General features: G+C 35.0%; 1 protein-coding gene and 2 non-coding genes across 3 annotated transcripts; 2 read left to right on the top strand and 1 right to left on the bottom strand.

Moving 5' to 3' along the window:
* Positions 1-261: 261 nt before the first annotated feature.
* On the bottom strand, positions 262-12,112 carry LOC149769416 (cGMP-dependent protein kinase 1-like; the record flags this gene model as incomplete). Its single annotated transcript, XM_089949895.1, has 6 exons — positions 12,038-12,112; positions 10,589-10,728; positions 8,737-8,826; positions 7,313-7,454; positions 3,612-3,775; positions 262-390 (listed from the first exon to the last, which is right to left on the bottom strand). Coding segments are annotated over exons 1-6 (740 nt in total), but the record flags the coding sequence as incomplete, so codon positions are not given.
* An 8,050-nt stretch (positions 12,113-20,162) lies between these two features.
* On the top strand, positions 20,163-20,235 carry Trnaa-agc (transfer RNA alanine (anticodon AGC)). Its single transcript has one exon. It is a non-coding gene; the product is annotated as a tRNA-Ala (tRNA).
* A 626-nt stretch (positions 20,236-20,861) lies between these two features.
* Positions 20,862-20,934, top strand: Trnaa-agc (transfer RNA alanine (anticodon AGC)). Its single transcript has one exon. It is a non-coding gene; the product is annotated as a tRNA-Ala (tRNA).
* Positions 20,935-21,320: the final 386 nt, after the last annotated feature.

Raw genomic sequence — 21,320 nt, 5'->3', positions numbered from 1 at the left:
TTCTCGGTGCTTATATTAATCAGACTATAGCCATCGTTCAACTCCTTTAAAATAGCATTTCTGGTATATAACTAGTACGTTGAAATCAAAGACGAAAATACCTTCTTCCTTGTATAGTTTCCATATAGAATTTACAGTGTTCCTATGTCACTTCGGTGGACAACAGCACCGATCCCTTTCAGATATGTGTAGTTTTCGTAGGAGACCTTCAGAAACGTTTCTTTTATTATTTGCAAAGACATCAGCATATCTCCTTCTTACCTGCACAATTTCCGTATGAAATCTTCAGCGATCTTTCTAATTTCGGTTGGGAAGAGAACATCATTGATCCCCTTTATGATATTATTAAATATCTGCATGTCATTATCATCCTTGTCTGCAAATAAGGATCTGGAAGACGAAATACAATATTTGAAAGATAAACAACTTCATGTGCTTACTAGGTACTTATAAATATGTACAGAAAGGATAACCTAAACAGACAGAAAGCATAGCAAAATCAAGAACGCGCCTATTCGGTTACTATTGGGATGTGACGTCATAGTAGCGACTCCAGCAACTCAAGTGGGAGTTGCCAGAGTAAAAGACAATGCCGTTTTGCGTTGCTTACGGGTGTAATAGAACATTAAGAAAAGCCTGTGGACAACATTTTTTTCTTTTCCGATAAAGGCATAATGAAAGAATGGATACATTATTACAAACGAGTCGATTTTAAAGCAACACCATACAGCACTCTGTGCTCGTTACATTTCTGAAAGGAATGTTACGAGAGGGATCATGAAAAAATGGAAGCTCAAGGATACACAAATGCTAGGCCTAGACTAAAAGTTGGCGCTGTTCCAGACATACCTTTGGATGTTATAAATCCTGGGAAAAGTGTTAAACGTGTGAGTTGTGAAAATAGGCAGAAGGCCGAGAAAGTGACCACAAATTGTAAACAATCAATTCACAGATCGTTTATCAACACCAGCACTGCTAAAAACTAATCTGATAGCCCGACACCCTGGGCCAATCTGGTTTTAGCTTCGGCCCATCCTGTATTCAAAGTGGGGTGCCCGTCGGGCTTGTCGAAACAAAAATTGTTTGCCTGAGGAAACTTTGATCGCGCTGGACAAATAAGTAAATGTATTTTCAAGAGGTTGACATACATTCCTTAACACGGCACAACCTAAATCAAATCACCACTGTCCTATGTGAAATTTAGATCTGATTTTAATCAAATGGAAGCTTTGCTAAAAAAATAGGATTGTAAACCTGTCGTGTTTCGAGAAAACAAAATCTTCAGTAATCTTAAAAAAATTAAAAATTAAAAACACAAAACATTTCAGTGTACGCCTGTCACATGTAGTATGCATAAACGGTAACCTGTAATGATTGGAACTGATATAAAACTATCAGTTTGGCAGTTTAAATAGCAGCGATTAAAAGAAAAGAGGTCAAAGTTTCACATTAACTGGCTGACAATATAAACTGGGATGGGGGGGGAGAAGAGATTATTGACCCAACCCCTTGCCCCAATGTGCCAGCGCCCATGGGACATGCCTTTTCTCCCTGTGAGACGCCTTATTATTCCTACAGGACAAGCCCGGTTTGCATATTCTTGTCAGCTCTGGCTAAATTGCAAAATAGCTAACGTTTTGATCCAAGTAAGCAAACAATAAAGCCGGTGTGACTAATGAACATAATCCTTATCCTTGCATTGATCTTGTAAAAACGACTGACCTTCAGACATACTTCAAAGAAACCATGTTCGACAGTGTGCGTATGAAAGCACCATCAATTGATTGCCAAATAAACGATGCCTATTTTGTTGTTACTTACGATGCCATGGACTTCATTTTAACTGTTCAAATCTGCAGTCACAAGTTACCGTACACGTGGCAACTGCTTTTCTCACGTTTTATTCCCAATCTTATTTCCTTGGGTTTAAGTCTTAATCCATGTAACACTGTTTGCTGAATAAACTATTTATTCTGAATTAGTTCTTTAAGGGCACATATGCTGCATGGTATATTTTGTTTTATTCCTTGTTTGAATTGAATCATAGTGATTAAACTTTACATATACGGTGGAGGAATATCAAGTGTTAACTGGCCGAGTTTCTTTGGCGGAAATGGAGATGCGATTTTGTTTGCAGAGAAAATTTCACAGTGATCATTCGTTTAAGCTAATCTTATTAAAAGGAATGCATTTAAGCTAATATATCTATTTATAAATGGTTTGGGGTTGGGCTTTTTTCTTCTGACAAATGAAAAATTGACAGACATAATGTCATAATCGGGACTTCGCTGAGAAAAATTAATGAGATAATACGATATCGGGAGGTATTTCTCCCGGCTTGAGAGTTGACAGGTATGAACTGTCCGGGCTTGTGGAATTTCAGTCAGGGCTTGAGTTTATTTAAGTCACCAGCCCGGTGCAGGACACACGGTACTAATTCAACTCCAATAGTAAACATATGGAAACACCATCATATTCAAAATTCAATAACTTAAATTTCTGGGTGCTGATGATGAGACCTATAATTCTCCATGCACATCTAACCTTGGTGCAAGGTTATGTGTGGAGAACACCATATGAGCTGCGGCATTTTGTTTACATACATGAGCATGAAACACATATTATTGATTCTGTACCAAATGAATCAGGTGCTACTTTCATTATCGAGTACTCCTGAGTCAAGCCTGTAAGAATGCTAAAATTGCATCAGTAGAAATTTGTCTATATTTTTCTAAAATTACATATAGAATAAGCTCTCAAAATATATTTTTCCTAAAATTTTAATTTTCATTATTAACCAATTATGGACCACCAAACCCGTAAATACTGTTACTTTTTTCAACAATTTCTAGACTGGTTTACAGTTCTTCCGTATAATTAGTACTGTGTGTTCTGCATGTGCCTAAAACAATTCGTTTAGCACTGACTAGTCTAGTACATAAACTATTATATCAGACAGCAGATTCAACTTTTGAATGTGCAACCGAAATGTGGTCTCCTCCTGTCTGCCTCGTTCGCCATGTTTATGTTTGTATTCGAGGACTGGCTAGTATTGCGTCACAGGACCACGTGATCTGTCGTCTCATCAAAACTCAATTTATGGAATCGTGGTATCTTCCACGCAATATAATCACTACCCGCTTACGATATTTAATTTATAAACATGACAGTCGAATTAAAATCTCTAGAGAATTACATACGTAAAAGGAAAATTTTGATTTCTAGTCTCCTAGATTTTTCTTAAGGTTAATACAAAATCGGTATAAATTAAATTTTCATTTAAATAGATTTATAGTTTTACTGTATTCGTTACTTTCGGTTCAGATAGAAAAGATGTACGTTTTTGTAAAAGAAAGACGTGGGTAGACAACTAGATTCTCTTTTTATATATTAAGCATGCTATATTATTTTTACGAAGAGGCGTAACTTAATCATTCATACATGATTGCGGCAGCGGTAACTGTTTTGACATGTGCGCTATTGCGCATTCAGCTGTAGAAAAACACCAGAGGCTCTTGTACTGTTTAAATGCATGTATTGCAGGCACAGGCGAGTTTTGGTGCACAGCAAACCGTTTATAACTCCCGTACACAGTGTTTGTCAATTCTTACCGGCCAGAAAGCATAGCAAAAACAAGAACTCCCAAGGACCAGATATCTGCCGCTGTGTCGTGTCCCTGTTTTAAAATGATCTCAGGGGCTATATAATCTGGCGTTCCACACATCGTCTGACTCTTTTTTCCTGGTCCGACCTTCTTGGCCATACCAAAGTCAATCTACTGAGAGAAAAAAACGCATAAAATGATATGTGTTACATGTAGCTGAAAAGCAGAGTGTATTCGGAAAGTACTTAGTAACCTTAACTTGACAATATCCACTATAAGTAATGAAAGGTGAAATGATTACCTAACAAACCCATGCGTGCGGATGGGGATGATCTATCACTGATTCACCGAATGCGATCTAAATCAATCCGACATGTGTTGCAAATTATTTCTCTAAAGGTTTTACGAATCCCCTGTTACTTTGTGGATGACACTGGGAACTTAAATTAGTGCTATGAAACAAAAAGTTGCCAATCTAAGGAAGAAAAGAATAAACAATATTACATAATGTTTTCTAACCAGATAAAGAAATAATATTTATTATCAAACTGAAAGAATGAAAAACCAATAATAAGAGCGCGATGTATAAGATTCAGTTTTAACGTGTCATAGAGACAGGAAGGGCTAATTGAGCAAGGCCACAAGTTCATCAATGTTAGAATATGCCTTCCACTTACATATCTAAAATGCAAAGGAAAGTTTGACCAAAGAATGTTATTGATGAAGAGTTGAAGGCAATTATTTACATCATTATGGGAATAAAACCATTTCCGAGTATTGACTAAAGGTATGCCGTATGTTTCATTCATTTTTCTACATACTTGATGAAATCCAGTACATTCATTGTAAGGCTAGATGAACCAAAACCAAGTTTCTAAAATTGGTTTTGACGCACATCAGATTCATGTGTAAAGATTACAGTTCAAACATGTATGGTGCAAATTGTTGTAGACTTGTACTTATCAAAGGATGAATCATTATTTGGGTACCATTCTGCTATAACAAGCAAGACATGGGTTGCCACTACCATAAGGCGACATAAAAAGAAATATTGAACAGGGAAAAAAATCTAAGTATCTCAAGTCGATTTGTTCCACATGTGTATCATTTTTGTTGTTGTTGGGTGGTGGTGAAATATCTTAATCGGTTTGGGAATTATGATCTGCCAAAGAAATATATTTAAGAACATGCAGTTGAAGTAACTGATGATGTCATATTTCCACTCCTCTGTATCACATCGGGGATAGGAGAGAAGAAACAAAAACATGAAGTCATCTACATTCCTTCCCAGGCCAAATGTCTGCTAGGGGACATAATTATTAATCATAGAAATCATAGATAGGACACTCGTATCTACAAAATATACAGGAAATTGACTAGGAGCATGTGTTATGCTCCAAAAATGGATGTGTGATTGACGGACGAATGATCTGACAAATCGAGATAAATGTTCACGTGATTTAATAGAAGAACTTTGAATATGGAACTGTACCTTTATAATGCTTGTCCGGTAAGTGTATCATACACGTTTCGGACAAGATCTTAGTGTTAAGACCCTGCAACTAAATTGGGGATAATAGAAGGAATGACAAAACAAAATTAATGAAATGCAGAAGATACAACCGAATTACGATTTTGGAATATTTACCAAAGATCATTCATATATCTCAAACGACTTTGGAGTTGTGATTTGGAAAGGTTTTTATAACCAACAAATGTATCAACAGGATAAACTGCCGAAAGATTTTACAAATATTGGAAATGAAGCACTGTGAAAACCATAAGGCAGATATGAGCCACTAGTCCAATATGTGTTTCAGGTTTCTTAGAAATACATCCATTTTTTATAGATATACTGCCGACCTTAGAATTGACAAAGAGGATTTACGTGGGACAAACGGACAAAGCGTTAGCTACATATATTTGTCCTGGAGTGGGGATAAAGAATAAAACCGAACAAGAAATGGTCATGCTCTTGACTTACCGTGTTGTTTATATTTATGACAACAGCAACTTCATATCAACTCGTGATGTATATTGAGACAGTTATAATGATTATTTAAAATTCGATCCGACAGAAGAATGTAAATTGCCTCAGTGAATAGGAATAGTATAAGTCATTACTTTTTGGGAGTAAAATCAAGAGATATTCATACTGGCCTTACATTTCCTGTGTAGTCCAAGCGGACGTATTTGAGAGTAAAAAGGTGGAGGTATATATATATATATATATATATATATATATATATATATATATATATATATATATATATATATATATATATATATATATATATATATATATATATATATATATATATATATATATATATATATATATATATATATATATATATATATATATATATATATATGTATATATGTACCAGTTTTGCATATATTGTGGAGTCGAAGAGTACGTATCTGAGAGCAAAAATGTATAGGTATACATATAAGTTTTGCATATGCCCTGTAGTCCAGGAGTACGTATTTCAAAGTAACATTAGAGGTATACATATTATTTTTACACTTCCTCTGTAGTCCAGGAGCATGTATTTGAGAGCAAAATATAGAAGTATTCTTATGTTACTAGTTTAGGCTCGAATAAACAGTAAGAGAAGAAAGAGTGATATCAACAAGCTTATAAAAATACATTAATTTATTTCCCTGGAAAAATTCTGTAAAAATAAAAAATATGAACTTACGGTTTTATAGAATCAAATCCAAAATTAATCCGAGAATTATCAAAGAATAAATTTTTTGAAGTCCTAATAACAAAATGTACTACTGATTTCACGTTCGAATCCCGTCGAAGAATGCAAGATGGAAGACGATGTCGTATGCTGCATTCTGTAGTGTTGAAGTCTACAGTTATTTATAGAAATAAAATTTATGACACCGGTCTTGGAAATCCAAATTAAATTTGTAAGCAATGTCTTTTCAAAACGTCTGTCTGAGCACATCTCAAAATATTTCCAGAGGAAAAATAATTAATTCTTTTGAAATCTAACTGATTTGAAGAAAATTATAATTCAAAATCTGGCTATAACGAAATAACTTAACATCAGTGTAAAAAGCCAAAAACAGAAATCTCTCCCTACGCATCTTTATTGAAACTAACGAATGCACAGTAATGGAAAAATTGCGAAACACAGCGCCATATGACCGTGTTGACATGTAAAAAAATCACGTGCACATAACATGGCCTGAATTAGGCGAATGGTTTTACTCTTAGAATAAAATAAAATAAAATTGTTTACATATTGAATCATGACCTTGACAACAACCAATCATTTTAAAATAAAAATAAAACTTATATACGTGTTTGCTACTACTTTTGAATCAAGGTTAGGTTCTAGGTCAAATCCTGGTGTTTACGAAAGAATGATTCAGGTCAACTGATTTCCTGGAAAAATATTATTTCCAGTGAATAAATTTACATTTTAATAGCATATAATAGAATGCAAAATTTAAAACTGACAAACAATTAAATTAAAATAAATATGAATTAAATCAGATATACGTAACAGTATACATACAATTTTGCACATGCTCTGCAGTCCAAAAATACGTATTTGAGAGTACAAATATAAAAATATATAAAATCAATTTTGCATAAGCTTTGGAGTCCAGGAATATTCATTTGAGAGTACATGCTCTGGAGCCAGGGTTACATATATGAGAGTATAAATGTGTAGGTATACATACCAGTTTTGCATATCCTTTGGAGTCCAGGAGTACGTTTGCGAGCTGTAGATCTCTGTGGATGATTCCTTTTGAGTGTATGAAGCTGAGTGCCTCTACTATACAGGCTGTGTAGAATTTTGCAGCTGTATGACTAAAGTTCTTTCTATAACAAAAAATCAACAAATTTAGAAGCGTAAAGGAGCATAGCATTGGGCTTTGGTCAAAGTCGACATACATTGCATTCTATGAAGATTTATATTAAAGCCATCAGACCATTCTAGGGCATTCATCTCCTTCCAGAGAATATCAACAACTCACACCTCCAACAAATATTTTTGCATTCAGAAAATACAAAACGTGAACCTTTTCTCAAAAGTCATATTCATCAAATATTTTAAGTTCCTCGCCGTTTCTATTATTCACAGGGTCTAAATAAAATTATGAAAATCTAAATAACTATATAACCAGAATAATTCAGCATCTGCAACTCTTATAAAAGCAATTTTACAGTTGTGATTTTTACGTGTTTTGTGTATTGAACTGATAACGTCGAGAGTCACGTGACATTAGTTCAAAATATTTATAACTAATACGTATATGTTAATTAAGGCAGTGATGTAGGAGGTCGAGTCGTAGCACCCAAACTGTACTTGTGAGAAAATAAGCGGAATAACTGTAAATAATGTTGTCACATTTGTTCAATGAGTGTTATATCTAAATAACAACTAATTAATTAATTTTGTTTATAAGGATAACCTTTAACCTTGAAAAAAGAATTTGTTACAGCTGATGTGACTAATGCGTGTAGATCACGTAGACAACCGGATCGCGATTATATTTGACAGAAAATTTAGTTTCCTGTCCTTAATTAATTCCCGTGATCGTGTTGTAAGGTTTGAAGAAAGCCCAATAATGATGAATTCATAAAATGATACAAGCGTATAATACAAACACGGCCAGTACTGCTAATAGTGTCCTAAACTTGAGGGATAAAGTCCATTTTGTCTCTCATTTAAATAAGGGGTCACTTGAAATTACCTGAATGTAACACGTAGTCAATGTTTGTTTCAACATGAAACTTATGGTAAAAACAGTGTGCAAGGAAGAAATCACAGCTGCTAGATAACACGAGTTACAAAATTAGCGCCGCCATCCATAGCAAGTATACACGCACAAGTAGAATAAATGCAGTAAAATCGATATCCGTTTCTTCAGATAATTTTTATAATGACATAAATATGCACGTTTGTGTCATCAAATTATTGTTCACCTATAAGAGAAAGATGACCTCTACAGTGCCACGTACGAAAGGGTTAGTTGATGTTTCTTATTCATTTAAATTTGGATTTTAACACCCTCCTTTAAGTGGTAGCTTTCTTGAAAAACAAACAAACAATTACGGTAATAAAATCTAAATCAGCAGTGTATAAAATTGTTTAACTTACTCTTCATTTAACAAGGTGAACAGCTCGCCTCCAAGACAAGGCTCCATTAACAGGTACAGATGTTCATCATCCTTAAACGTTTTATACAACCTGGAATAAAAAAAATTGTGAAAGAAACATAGCTCCATATCTGTTGTTTGAACATACCTACCATATAACTATCATCTACGAAATACTATAATTGTATTAACATGTACAACTGAAGATGCCTTAATTACAAATATTTTAAATGGATACAATAGCTACTGAATTTTCGTCAGGTCTAAATGTCGATAAGATTCTTAAATTTTTTCATGACGCTTTTGTCATTTGTATGAGTTTTGATTATTCGTTTGCAGCTTCCACGTGAGACTCGATAATTTATTAAAAGGAATGCATTTAATTATATTATATCATACCCGACTTGTTTGTAACGTCTTTATAGGGCAAGGATTTCATGTCTTAATATAGCACGATTGCTTAATTGTTATTGTCTCTCATCCTATGGAATTTATGCACATGAGAAGATCAATTTGTGTTGGACTATGGCGAATCTCGTTGGACAAGTAATCTTGTGACACGATCTCCTTGCGCAATATGCAAACGTGATGCACGTGTTTTTGTACTTTTTCTTCATTTCTTTTAATTCAGTATGTTCACAATCATAATAGTTAATGTAATCTAATGATTCTCACCTTTTACAAATTTACTGTTTCTTAATGAACAAATCGTATCCAACACCCCTATTTAATAGATTTAAACTTTATAAAGTAAATTGCCTCGAAATAAGCATAACAACTAAACATTTACCGTCTTTCCTAAAAGTAAGTGACCCAAAAATGACTGCTCACTTACTATTTTGTCCAGCTTTAATTGACAACAATGCTTGGATACCATGGAGAGTTCACTGAAGTGAAAAACTTAATGCAACCTAGAAAATAATTACTGTGCAAATGGGATCCGAAGTGAAATGAATTCGGTTTTCGTTTGGATAATACGTATGGCTCAATAGCAAACCAATGCATCTGTAGACCCAAAGAGTTTAAACCAATACATGTAAAGACGCAGTCAATTCAAACCAATACAAATATAGTCCCAAACAATTCAATCCAATACAAACATAGACCCAAATCGTTCAATCCAATACAACTATAGACCCAAACAGTTAAACCAAACAATGTATAGTCCCAAAGAGTTTAAAGCAGTACAAGTATAGACCCAAAGATTGTAAACGAATACCAGTATAGACCCATTCTGTTCACACCAATACAAGTATAGACCCAAACAGCTCAAACTAAACAAAGTATAGACCCAAACAGTTAAAAAAAACTATTCCAAGTTTGAGAATGATCAATTGACATGAAACACTAGGTCGATCTTCCGTAATGCATACCAACAAGCTTTCCGAATTTCTTTTGTCTACATCAAGTGGTCATTGCATTTAATATGCTAAGAAGATAACGTGCGTACCAGGTTTTGTTCGTCTACTTGAAGCCGATTTTGCTTCAACGTGCTAACAAGGATTTTGTCAAAAAGAGAGTTCAAAATGATGAATAAGCAGTTTTCATATCCTTTCCAAGAGTATGTAAATATGTCTACGGCTTCCTCTTGCAATTGGGGGTTTTCCGGGTTCTTCCTCCACCATTAATACTGGCCGCCATGTATAGCTTATCGTGCTGAAAAATGGCGTTAAACCCCACAACAACAACAAAAATCCTCTTGCAATTGAATTTCTTTCGTTCTTTATTTAGGCAATCGTCCTAAAGAGAGCATAATAAAAAATGACAATTGGACAAACAAAACGACACCAACATCTCGTATTAAGGACATCTACAAGCAGTGGGAGCATGGAAAATAAAATTCATAACCTTACCTTACAATGAAATCTGATCTCAATTCCGCCATAATGTTCTTTTCGTTCAGGACCTGTGTTTGTTGGCCGATTGCTACGATGTGCTGCTTGTTGAGGATCTTTAGAGCATACGTATCTTTGCTGTTATTGTTTTCCTGCACCTGAAAATTATTCACATGCGTAATATGTACTATTTCAAGGTATTGTCTTTCCTCAAGACGTTCATTTATGTTCTACGATTTAAGGTATTGTCTTTTCTGAAGACTTTTATTTCTGTTGTACAATTTAAATGTATTGTCTTCACTCAAATCTTGTATTTGTGTAGTACATTTTCACAGTGTTGTGTTGACGTACTACAACCAAAGTCACTTACAATCAATGCACATTATCCATAAGCCGATTCTCACCGTTGACTTTATTGATTTTTTCTAGGATCAAATGATAATCGATGAGTATTTATGGAAGTGTAACTTGTACCCAATCAGTCGCCAAAAAATAAAATTTGAGTGATTTGTGTTAGATTTGTGAGTGATTAATAAAATACGTACCTTAATCCAACCAAATCATAATCATTTAATCCTTATAATTCCAAGTTTCATCCTTTTGACGTCAACATAGCGGATTCCATTAAATCAGCGTCTGCATTAAAGTAGTACGTAGTAGTTTTTTATGCAGATTAATTTCAACGTCTTTGCTAGCTATGAGTCACCACCATAATTTATTACGCAAACATGATTTATGTTTTTCCTTTCATTCTTATTGCTTTCTACGCAGTTCGACTGCATCCATTTTCATTGAGATCCCCCGCTTTTGCTTCGTGCGACCATTATCCTAATAACAACTAGATTAAAAACAAAATGTCGAAAGAAAATGTAGTAGTTTATGAGGTACTCATGCCCTGAAAAGCCTGCCATATTCTTTATCTGCAAAACAGGGTTATAGTTTCAGTGGATAAAGGACGTGCAATTGCAAATGTTTTTGAACCAGTAATTGGAGGTTTTGTTTGTCTATGCCAAATTTGATCCCGAGCCTTAAAAAAACCAGTTGATACAGTGAAGCCTTGATCGAACAAAATATATGTCCCATGATTAGTTTATATGATATGTGACTCTACCAACTTCTGTTATTGTATAGGGATTAAAAGTGACCTACCTGGAAAAGAGTGAATGATGGACAGACAAACAAACTTGATATATCCCACTTTTCTTTAAAGATACGAGGATTTTAGTTGGATGTGATATTTTACATGATAACACTGAAGTAAAGGGCTTTGCTCAAGGACAATACAATGTACCCGACCTGGATCATCCTATGGTAGGATTGGAAGCAGTATTCTTTCGATCTTGAGCCTCTCACGCCAAACGAATGACCCACCGCGTCGCCTACATTCATTAGTTGTTCCTACGACATGCAGGATTATAGATGGGGACAAAAAGAGGAGAAACACAAATTGGAGAATAAAGTACTTACCAATATTACCCTTCCAAAACCTCCAACACCCAGCGGTGTTACTATATGCAGGTCTTGTAGCTTCAAGTTTGCCATTTCTGTTTCTAAACTGGAAGAACGAAACAGCACAAGGTTATTAACGGAACAAATAAAAACATAAGAAATCTCAGACAAATACATTACCTGATCATGTTGCATTAGGATAACTTTCTTTCCTACCTCAACATCACTCCTCCCGGAAAGACGTAAAATGTATTTCTGACTATGGGTTATATAGACAACTGGAAGCAACTTTTAAAGGTTAATCACCCTTCCACCCGCCAGGCGCCCACCGTTATATCCGGTTAAAACCAGTTTTCGCTTTCGCTGCCCTGTGCTCATCCGTTCTTCGAACATACCAATTCATCTTGAGATATTTTATACCTTAACTTATCTCACTCACATTTACAGCGGTGCAGTAAGTTCAAAAGTTGTTTGATATGATGCATACAATATTTTTCTAAAAAACTCCGGACAATTGATAAATATTTTTAAAATTATCGTACTGATTCATTTTCCTCACATATGACTTCGAACGGCAATTAACATTTTCACTGGTAGAATTTCCAGGTCACTATCGTTACTCTTAACTCATTTCCTCTAGTTATAGCTCTTCTTGTATCGCGGTTATTATTAAATGCCAATTTGAACTCACTTTTGATATGTAGTTCATGCAATGGAAATCGGCACAACCACATTGTGGCTTTCATATCGTCTGCACCTCTGCAATCAGTTCAAAAGTGATTTGGATCTAAAATGGAGCCGTCTGGATGATATATCAAAGTTTGGATATTGTCGTCCTTTTGGAACGATCAAGAGGAGCTAGTGTTTTTTTTTATTTTTTATAAGAGCACATCTGAACTAAGGCCAAACTGAATAATCTATAACCCAAAATAAACACGTCCATCAAACAGAATAGGTAAACGGAACCAAAAGTTCTTTTCAACAATGCTTAATATATACAAGGTCATTTTAAGTAGCCAGTATAACCAGTGAGGAAAACATGGGAATTTGTTTTCTTTCACGTTCTAATGCTAGAAAAAGATACGAAGCTGTAGAGCGACACCATAGACATAAAGACCTTTTTGATCCAAGATGGCTGGATTCAGAGGTAGTAAAATGTTATCCAATGTAATGTGATCAGTTACTTAATATAGGAGAAACATGACTTAAAAAAAACAATTTAAAAGATAAACCGGGGTGTCAGTGACTCCGTGGATGTATGACATACTGCATGTAATACGCTGAAAATTCCGCATGCGAGGCATTGAAATAAAAATATATATTAATGATATTAAAATACGTATTATGTTGGAATCTATTCATCCTTAAATTTCCTAAATAATTATCGTTGTATGATAACACATGTTCTGATAAAAGATTGTGAATCTGTTTTTGAGTAGGCGTCATTTTTTATGATATAAAATCAGCAGGAGTTAATCACAGTTTAAATCCAATGTTATGAAGTTAATATGTGCCTTTTCATATTTCTGTTATAATACAAATTGCGCACATTTTGAATAAGCTGATAGTAAATAAATGATAAATGAGTTTAAGAATATTTTAAATTCATTTTGATTTTAAATCCTGTTTCATTTTCAGTATCACGCTTTAACATGCAATACATGAAAATCAGTTAAAAGAGTAACATATTTCTAGTAAATAAAATTACACATTTTAGTTAACATAGTGTTAAATAATTAACTCTGTAGTAAAAGAAAAAGTTTCAAAAATGTCAACAATTAAAGAGAAGGATAATCATGAACATGCAAAATGCACCTGTTCCTTTGATATTATTTATTAATTATCCGATATAAAATACTAAACTTTGAAATGATTGATTGTCCGTACTCGACTCATACCCATGATACAACTATTGCATCACCTTGGTTACGTTATAGACAGCGCGTTTATTATAGAAAAATAAATGTTCTGAGAATAGGAATTATAGAAAAGAAATGGTAGTGAAAACTTTGATCAATGTAAAGAGGGTATTAAATGCTATCTTGTAGTTTCACGACGATTCACGTGAATTAACACATCTATGTCGACACAATGAGGTAGCAGCTTTTGTAAAACGGGATTTTCTGGGCTATTTTATCACTTTATTACAGTTTCATTTTCCTTTTTTCTAATAATTCCATTCTACTTGCATGAAAAACGAAAAGTAATAACTTTTTATTGCATTTTTACATACGATACATTGGAAACTGTTTAGGTGTTAAACCATTATCTTTCAATCACACAAGCGAAACCCAACAGATGAGATTATGTCACCATCCACAAGTGTCCCGGGAGAAGACATAATTTGTAGGATCATAAAGTCTGTTTCCGTGTCTAACAAGGAGTTACCTTCCCACAGTAGGTATTTGTATAACCAGGGCCGGCGCTACCATATAGGCAAACTAGGCAGCCGCCTAGGGCGCTGATTTCAAGGGGGCGCATTTTTTAAAAAAAATGTATTGTTTATAAATTTTGAAATTGACATTTCGGTGGGGGGGGGGGGCGCCAGAATCTAATCTTGCCTAGGGCCCCACATAGTCTTGCCGGGTCTGGCGCCGGCCCTGTGTATAACAACGCATTGTAAATAACATATGAAGTTTTTTTCCTGTTCTGTTGATGCTAGTTATTATTAATACCAATAACAAGTAGAACAACACTGCTGTGTTTCGTATTTTAGAACTCCACAATTATATCGGCAACTCGTTCATTACAATAAGTTAAAATGCATAAACCCAGGTTCTGCCTGACAGTATTGTAAACTATCTAACATGGGAGACAATCCACGGCTCATAAGGGAGATAATGTACTCAATTGACTGATAGACGGTGGATGACAGATAAGGTTTGTATTGGCAATTCGTGAGTTATAAATAATAGTGCAGAAATGAGCCATTCCTAACTTACTCAGCATGACGGGAAGACGGTGGGTCCGCAGAGGTGATCGTACTCAGATCTATCGCCGAAAAGGCTGTCACGTCACCACATTTATTCTGAAATAACAATTGGAAAGAATAGAGTATGTGGGTATTTATTCAACGCAATACTAAAAACGTGTCCGATTGTTGAAACTATAAGCTCTTTTAACAATTTCTGTAGTGTTTACTGTTGGATATAAACAGGGAAAAATTTCCTTTCTGTTTTCCAATTTTCAAGTTTAAAAAAACTGGTTATGTTCATTTGGTCGAAACATTGTAAAAACTTCATGACGTTTCGTCTAAAAAATAAAAGTTGTCTAGCTCATATAATCAGTAGAAAGAAAATGTGTAAATCACACAGTGAGTTGCAGTTTGAAAACGGTTTGGACCAGCAAAGATTTTAAGCCGTAATATCTTGAGCAAAGTACTTGACTCCAGGAGTCAGTTACGTCCTGGTGTGAATTTTAGCACCAGTCAGTTAATAATCCATAGTTCTCTTTGCAATCTTCTGTCATTTAGACGACAAGTTCTTCCTCTCCCACCCCGGCCGGCCGACCCGTTCAAGTCCCAAGCCGTCACACGGAGATTGTATTTCGCTTACTATGATATAAACTGTATGTTTTCATTGCCTGCTTGAAAATCTAAAATTTGCTCGATATATCTTTAAATATTTCACTGCAAATGTATGTTTTTAAATACTTCATCTTTCATGATTTCCAAGGTCAAAGGGATGGGGTTAAAATATGAAGTACATTTTGTAAATGGTAATTATATAAACAACTTAAGTACTAGGTTTTGTGGCTTTCAACCACGTAATTTAAGAGTTCTGGACAGACTATGAGAAACAAACACCATCACTATACCCCCTTCGCCAAAGACTTGGATAAAACCTGTATTGGAAGTATATAACATACAGACTGAGCTTGATGTAACTTACACAGTTTAATTATTCACCTAAAATATATTAATACGATTTAATTGCACAAATCGGGACCTAATTAAAAAGATTTCTATATGTGTAACTATTTGTATTAACATATTTCATGAAATATTTACAGTTGCCAAACGGTATCTTACATAATGATTCCAGTTAGAAATTGTTTAACTCCAGTAGAATATGACATTGACCCATTGCAACTTGAACCATTACGATAATTTAAATATACTGCTTGTGAGAGGGCCGATTTGCCAGTGCTAATCAATCAATCAATAAGGATATAACCGCCTATGAGAATAAATAAATAAATAAATAAATAATAAACCAATGTAATTTCTGAAGAATTCTAAAAGACAAAGACGATACAGATCATTCTTTACTTTATGCTCTTGCTATACAAGTGACTAACTGTTTAAAAACAGGCCCCAGTTAAAAAGAACTGCAATATATGTTCATTGTTCAATACTGTCTCTCTCTCTCTCTCTCTCTCTCTCTCTCTCTCTCTCCCCTCGCGCGTGGTGACCCGACGATGTATTTTGTCATACTTACCACATCAGCACTTTCCAGATCTTCGCATCGCTTTCTTTTTCTGTTCTTCTTCCTTACAACACAGCACAGGTTATTTACTACCCACTTTTTTAAATTTGACATCCATCGGAATCTCATCGATTTCGTTTTCATGACTATATATATTTGCTTCTTTTAACTTATCAAATGCAATCCAGACCTGAAAGCTAGCTAGCTCTCTTGGTTACTACCCTGCTTCTACGTGACGTCATTCGTGGCGCGGGTATTGTTGACGTCATGCTGCGACAAGAAAACGTATGCATTCATATGTTTGTATAATGTCATCTATGAGTTTATTAAAATAGGTAAAATACGATTAAAAAAACAAACTTGTATTTTAGTGGGGAAATAATAAAATAATCAATATTTAATTTCTGCAATGACAAAATAAAGTCAGCATCGTGTATATAACTTCAGTTATATAGGACAAATTAATATATATGCACGCTGTTCACAAACTTTTCGAGAATGAGGGCCCTACTTAACTTCAAATGAAATTTCGCGGACTTCTACATGCTAATAATTGTACTTTTATGTTGACTTCGAATAACCCCGCGGTTCCTCGGGGATTTACGGCCTAGTGCTTGTGAATCATTGGTCTATACCGCTATACTGAATAATATTAGTGCAAGGGACCAAAGGTCTGTGTTCGCTTTTATGAATTCTACTTTTCCATGATGATTTAATAGAAGGGACACGATATATTAATACGCAGAGGTGAAAGATTTTGTACTACATTTAGAAAGAAAGAAGACGAAAAACCCCACTTCATTTTACTTTTACACTGCATTAAAGCCCAGTACCAAGATTATGATTAGTTCATTTCAAGTGAGTTTGTACTACAACAGTTTAAACTTATTTGACAACCTAGTTTTTAAAGTATTACCTAATCCACAGAATAGAAACAAAAAAAATGTGACATACATACCTTCAATACGAACAAAGCGACTAATACAGTAGTAGTAGTCGTAGCAATAGTAGTAGTAGTAGTTGTGGCAGTAGTAGTTGTAGATAGGGTTATAGTAATTGTAGTATATTAAACAATACATCTTGTTCATTTATTTATGGAAGAACCTGATTGGTATTGGCATATTCCCAAATAAACTATAATACTAAATTGTTATAGTTTTATTTTTAAATTTATTTTTACGAAATATTTTAAAAACTGTGTTTTGCGTTGTTCTTAAAAAATTGGATTTTGTTTAATGATAGTCCCATTTGCTTTACATGGTTGTGGGGTTGGGGTTTGGAATGGAAAACCATGATAATATTGTAATAAACATATGGAATGTACAATCTGCATTTTCCTCTCAGTTCATCGCTTTGTTTAGTTTTTGTGAATTTGTATTGGTTGTGGGATTTGGAGAATATTGTAGCATAGAAAGGGATTTCTTGACCGAGTCATGCCTCACCCTGGCGCGAATCCCGCTAGGAGTCATAAGTTTCCCACGATTCCAAAGACTTCCAAACAACTACCATTGTAAACTGGTTATCAATCTTACAACTGCATCGTTAATCATCATTAATTTTCCGTAACGGACCACCAACAATTCATACCGTGAAGCTATACAACTCAACCACCTAATGCATGAAACTATATTTATTACCTTAGGTCGGTCAAATAACTATTTTAGGACAATACGATTATAACTCCACACCATATTTACCACCGTAACAACAACAAACGACGATTGCCGACAACGGAACAGTTCCTTCTCGTTTTTTCCATTGTATAATTTTTCAGTCTCCAAACATAAATACTGTACCTGGAGTCACACAATCAATTTACACAACTAGATTTTAATAGGGACTACGGAGTGACAGGGACACTCATACGGCTCTGACATGAATTCATGAACAGTAAACCATGACTCATGGAAACTCACTAACACTTCACTACGGGACGTTTGCTCCTATTAATTTGCTAATTATTTCAGTCTGAGAACTATATTCCCAGCACCGACTTCCCATAATCAAACATGTAATCAAAAGACAAATCTAGGACATCCTTCGATATAAACAAATGAGCATGCTAAAAATTTATTACAATATTTTTCTTAGCTCATCAATTAGTCAATATCAATGACCAAATATCATAATGCAGGACATTCAAGTGAACTGATAACAGTATGGATTAGTTTCGTAAAATTGACCCTCCCTAAGTTTCTCACATAGAGAATATATTGTCTCTATATTGTTTAGTATGATTTTCGCGATGTGTGGTCTTTAGATGATTAGAAAAAAGTAAATGTAGTATGTGCGCGTTAAAAAACATTTCACTTGACAGCGATTGTTGTCTTGAGGCCCTTGGAAATAGGGGGAAAACATCGAATATCAATCTACGCCAGATTTTGCTATGTGAAAGGCTTAGGTCATAGTTTATGTGATGATAACAGTGTTCATTGTTTAATTGGTAATCCAGCCATTGACCCTACACATGAGTCAAAACGGGCAAAAGGTTGAAATCGACTGACATTTTGTGGATCCCCTTGTCTCCCTCCCTCCCTCCTCCCTCCCTCTTTCTCTCTCTCTCTCTCTCTCTCTCTCTCTCTCTCTCTCTCTCTCGCTGTCTCTGTCTCTGTTTCTGTCTGTCTGTCTGTCTCTCTCTCTGAGCATCCAATGAATAAGAGAGGCATGGTTGTCCAATATCCTGTCATATTTATATCCTTTTCCTACAAAGCGCCATAAGTCTTTGAATATTAGTAAATGAAACAATCACCAAATAGACAAAACCGATATTAATGTTACATATCATAGCAAAAGCTTCGACCCATTCAGATGTTTGCATTGTCCTTATTTTGCTTTATATTTAGGTTCATCAGACCAGTAACTGTCTTTTCCTTTTCTGTCAACGATGTTTTTTATAGTTAGGAATGAGCTTAAATATAAATTAATTAAAGATGGATTTATGGATTATCATGAACTCCGTTGTCGACGAGAGCTTAGGTGTCAAAACGAATCTATGAGTTTTGATGTATTTGGGTTTCCGGGACAGTGTGTGTGTCCATTCTTCGCGGACATTGATATGTAAAAATACAACATTATTAAAATTATTATTTTTACAATTCTGATGTGAGATAATAAAATAGCTATCTTTTAAAGATAGTTCATTAACTCCAAACTTGTTTATAATAATTAACTTGAGTAATGATATGTGTCATCTCGGTGATGACACATTTATTATGCAATAAACAGGAATCAGGCAATTAGCTGACCCGGTAAAGAGCTCGCTTAGCATGTTGGGATGCATGCCATACATGTTCTCTTTTAAGTCTTCTGTTACAAGCTCGCAATCTATATTTTGTGTTAATATTTTTACACATCGAAATGTTTCCAATACTGTCTATAAAATAAAGATTTACAAATATATTTTACTGTCAAATCTGGACTATAAGAAAGAGAGATCGGTGGTCAAATTTGTCGAATGTTTTTTTGTTTGTTTGTTGTTTTATCTTCTTTTCGCATTCGAATTCAAAATTCCAGTTTCTATTCCAGTATTCTCTCTGAGACTTTCTCTCTCTCTCTCTCTCTCTCTCTCTCTCTCTCTCTCTCTTTCTAGGGATAAGAGCGTCTTCTTTTGTGGAAGTGGGTACGTAATTTTGAAGATTATGGTGAACAGCTTGACTCGTTTATACGGATACCATTGCTGTCTTGGTGATGACACATTTTGTTTGCATTAATCCGTTGGGGAATTAGCTTACATGGTAGAGCGCTCGCTTAGCATGCGAGAGGTACCGGGATCGATACCCGGATTCTCCACATTTTTAAAAAATATTTTCTAAACTTTCTATTTTTAAACCTGGAACTGTTGCTTCGCCGATATTTTTCGAAGATTATAGTGAATATCTTGTTGCGTTTCATGGGTACCGTTGCTGTCCTGGCGATGACGCATGGAGCTTGTTGAAAAGAGGTGGGGGTTAGCTCAAATGGTAGAGAGCTCGCTTAGCATGTGAGAGGTACCGGGAACAGTGACTGGATTCTCCAGGCAAGTATTATTGATTTTTTTGTGAAACCTTTCTTTAACTGTCATCTTTTGTATCACTGATATGCCATCACTGCCTGAAACTAAAATTGAATGTTGTTCCAAGGGGAAAAAATGTACATTTATTTATATTACTGTGCTATATACACTAGTACATAGATCCCTACATCTCTTTCTCTTCTCTCTCTCTCTCTCTCTCTCTCTCTCTCTCTCGTGTGTGTGTGTGTGTGTGTGTGTGTGTTTGTATATATATATGTGTGTGTGTGTGTGCGATTGTGACTGAGAGCGCATTCGTTTGTGGCAGTGGGTACGTAGCTTTGGGAATTACATTGAACATCTTGCTTCGTTTACATGGATACCGTTGCTGTCTTGGTAATGACATATGAAATTTGGTAAAATGGGAGGGGAATTAGCTCACATGGTAGAGCGCTCGCTTAGCATGCGAGAGGTACCGGGATCGATACCCGGATTCTCCAAGCACTTTTCCATTATTATTTTTTAAATTTTCACTAACTTGAATCTGTTCTATCATTTGTAGTTTTCGGGTTTTGGTTGGCATTACAACCTTATACGAAAATAAATGTTCCAAGGGAAAAATGTACAATTATTTATATTACTTTGATGTGTGCACTAGTACATACAAATCTCTCTCTCTCTCATTCTCTCTCTCTCTCTCTCTCTCTCTCTCTCTCTCTCGTTTGTGTGCGAGTGACAGCATGTTCTTTTGTGGCAGTGGTTACGTAGCTTTGGGGATTACAACGAACAGCTTGCTTAGTTTTCACGGATACCGTTGCTGTCTTCGAGATGAAGCATACAATTTACAGGTTGATGATGTTACAAGGGAAGAAATAACGGAGATACA

Source organism: Sinohyriopsis cumingii, unplaced genomic scaffold, assembly GCF_028554795.1.
Source record: "Sinohyriopsis cumingii isolate HCF-2022 unplaced genomic scaffold, ASM2855479v2 utg003783l, whole genome shotgun sequence".
Taxonomy (NCBI): domain Eukaryota; kingdom Metazoa; phylum Mollusca; class Bivalvia; order Unionida; family Unionidae; genus Sinohyriopsis; species Sinohyriopsis cumingii.
Note: the sequence above shows the minus strand (reverse complement) of the source record. Positions and strands in the feature narration are given on the sequence as shown.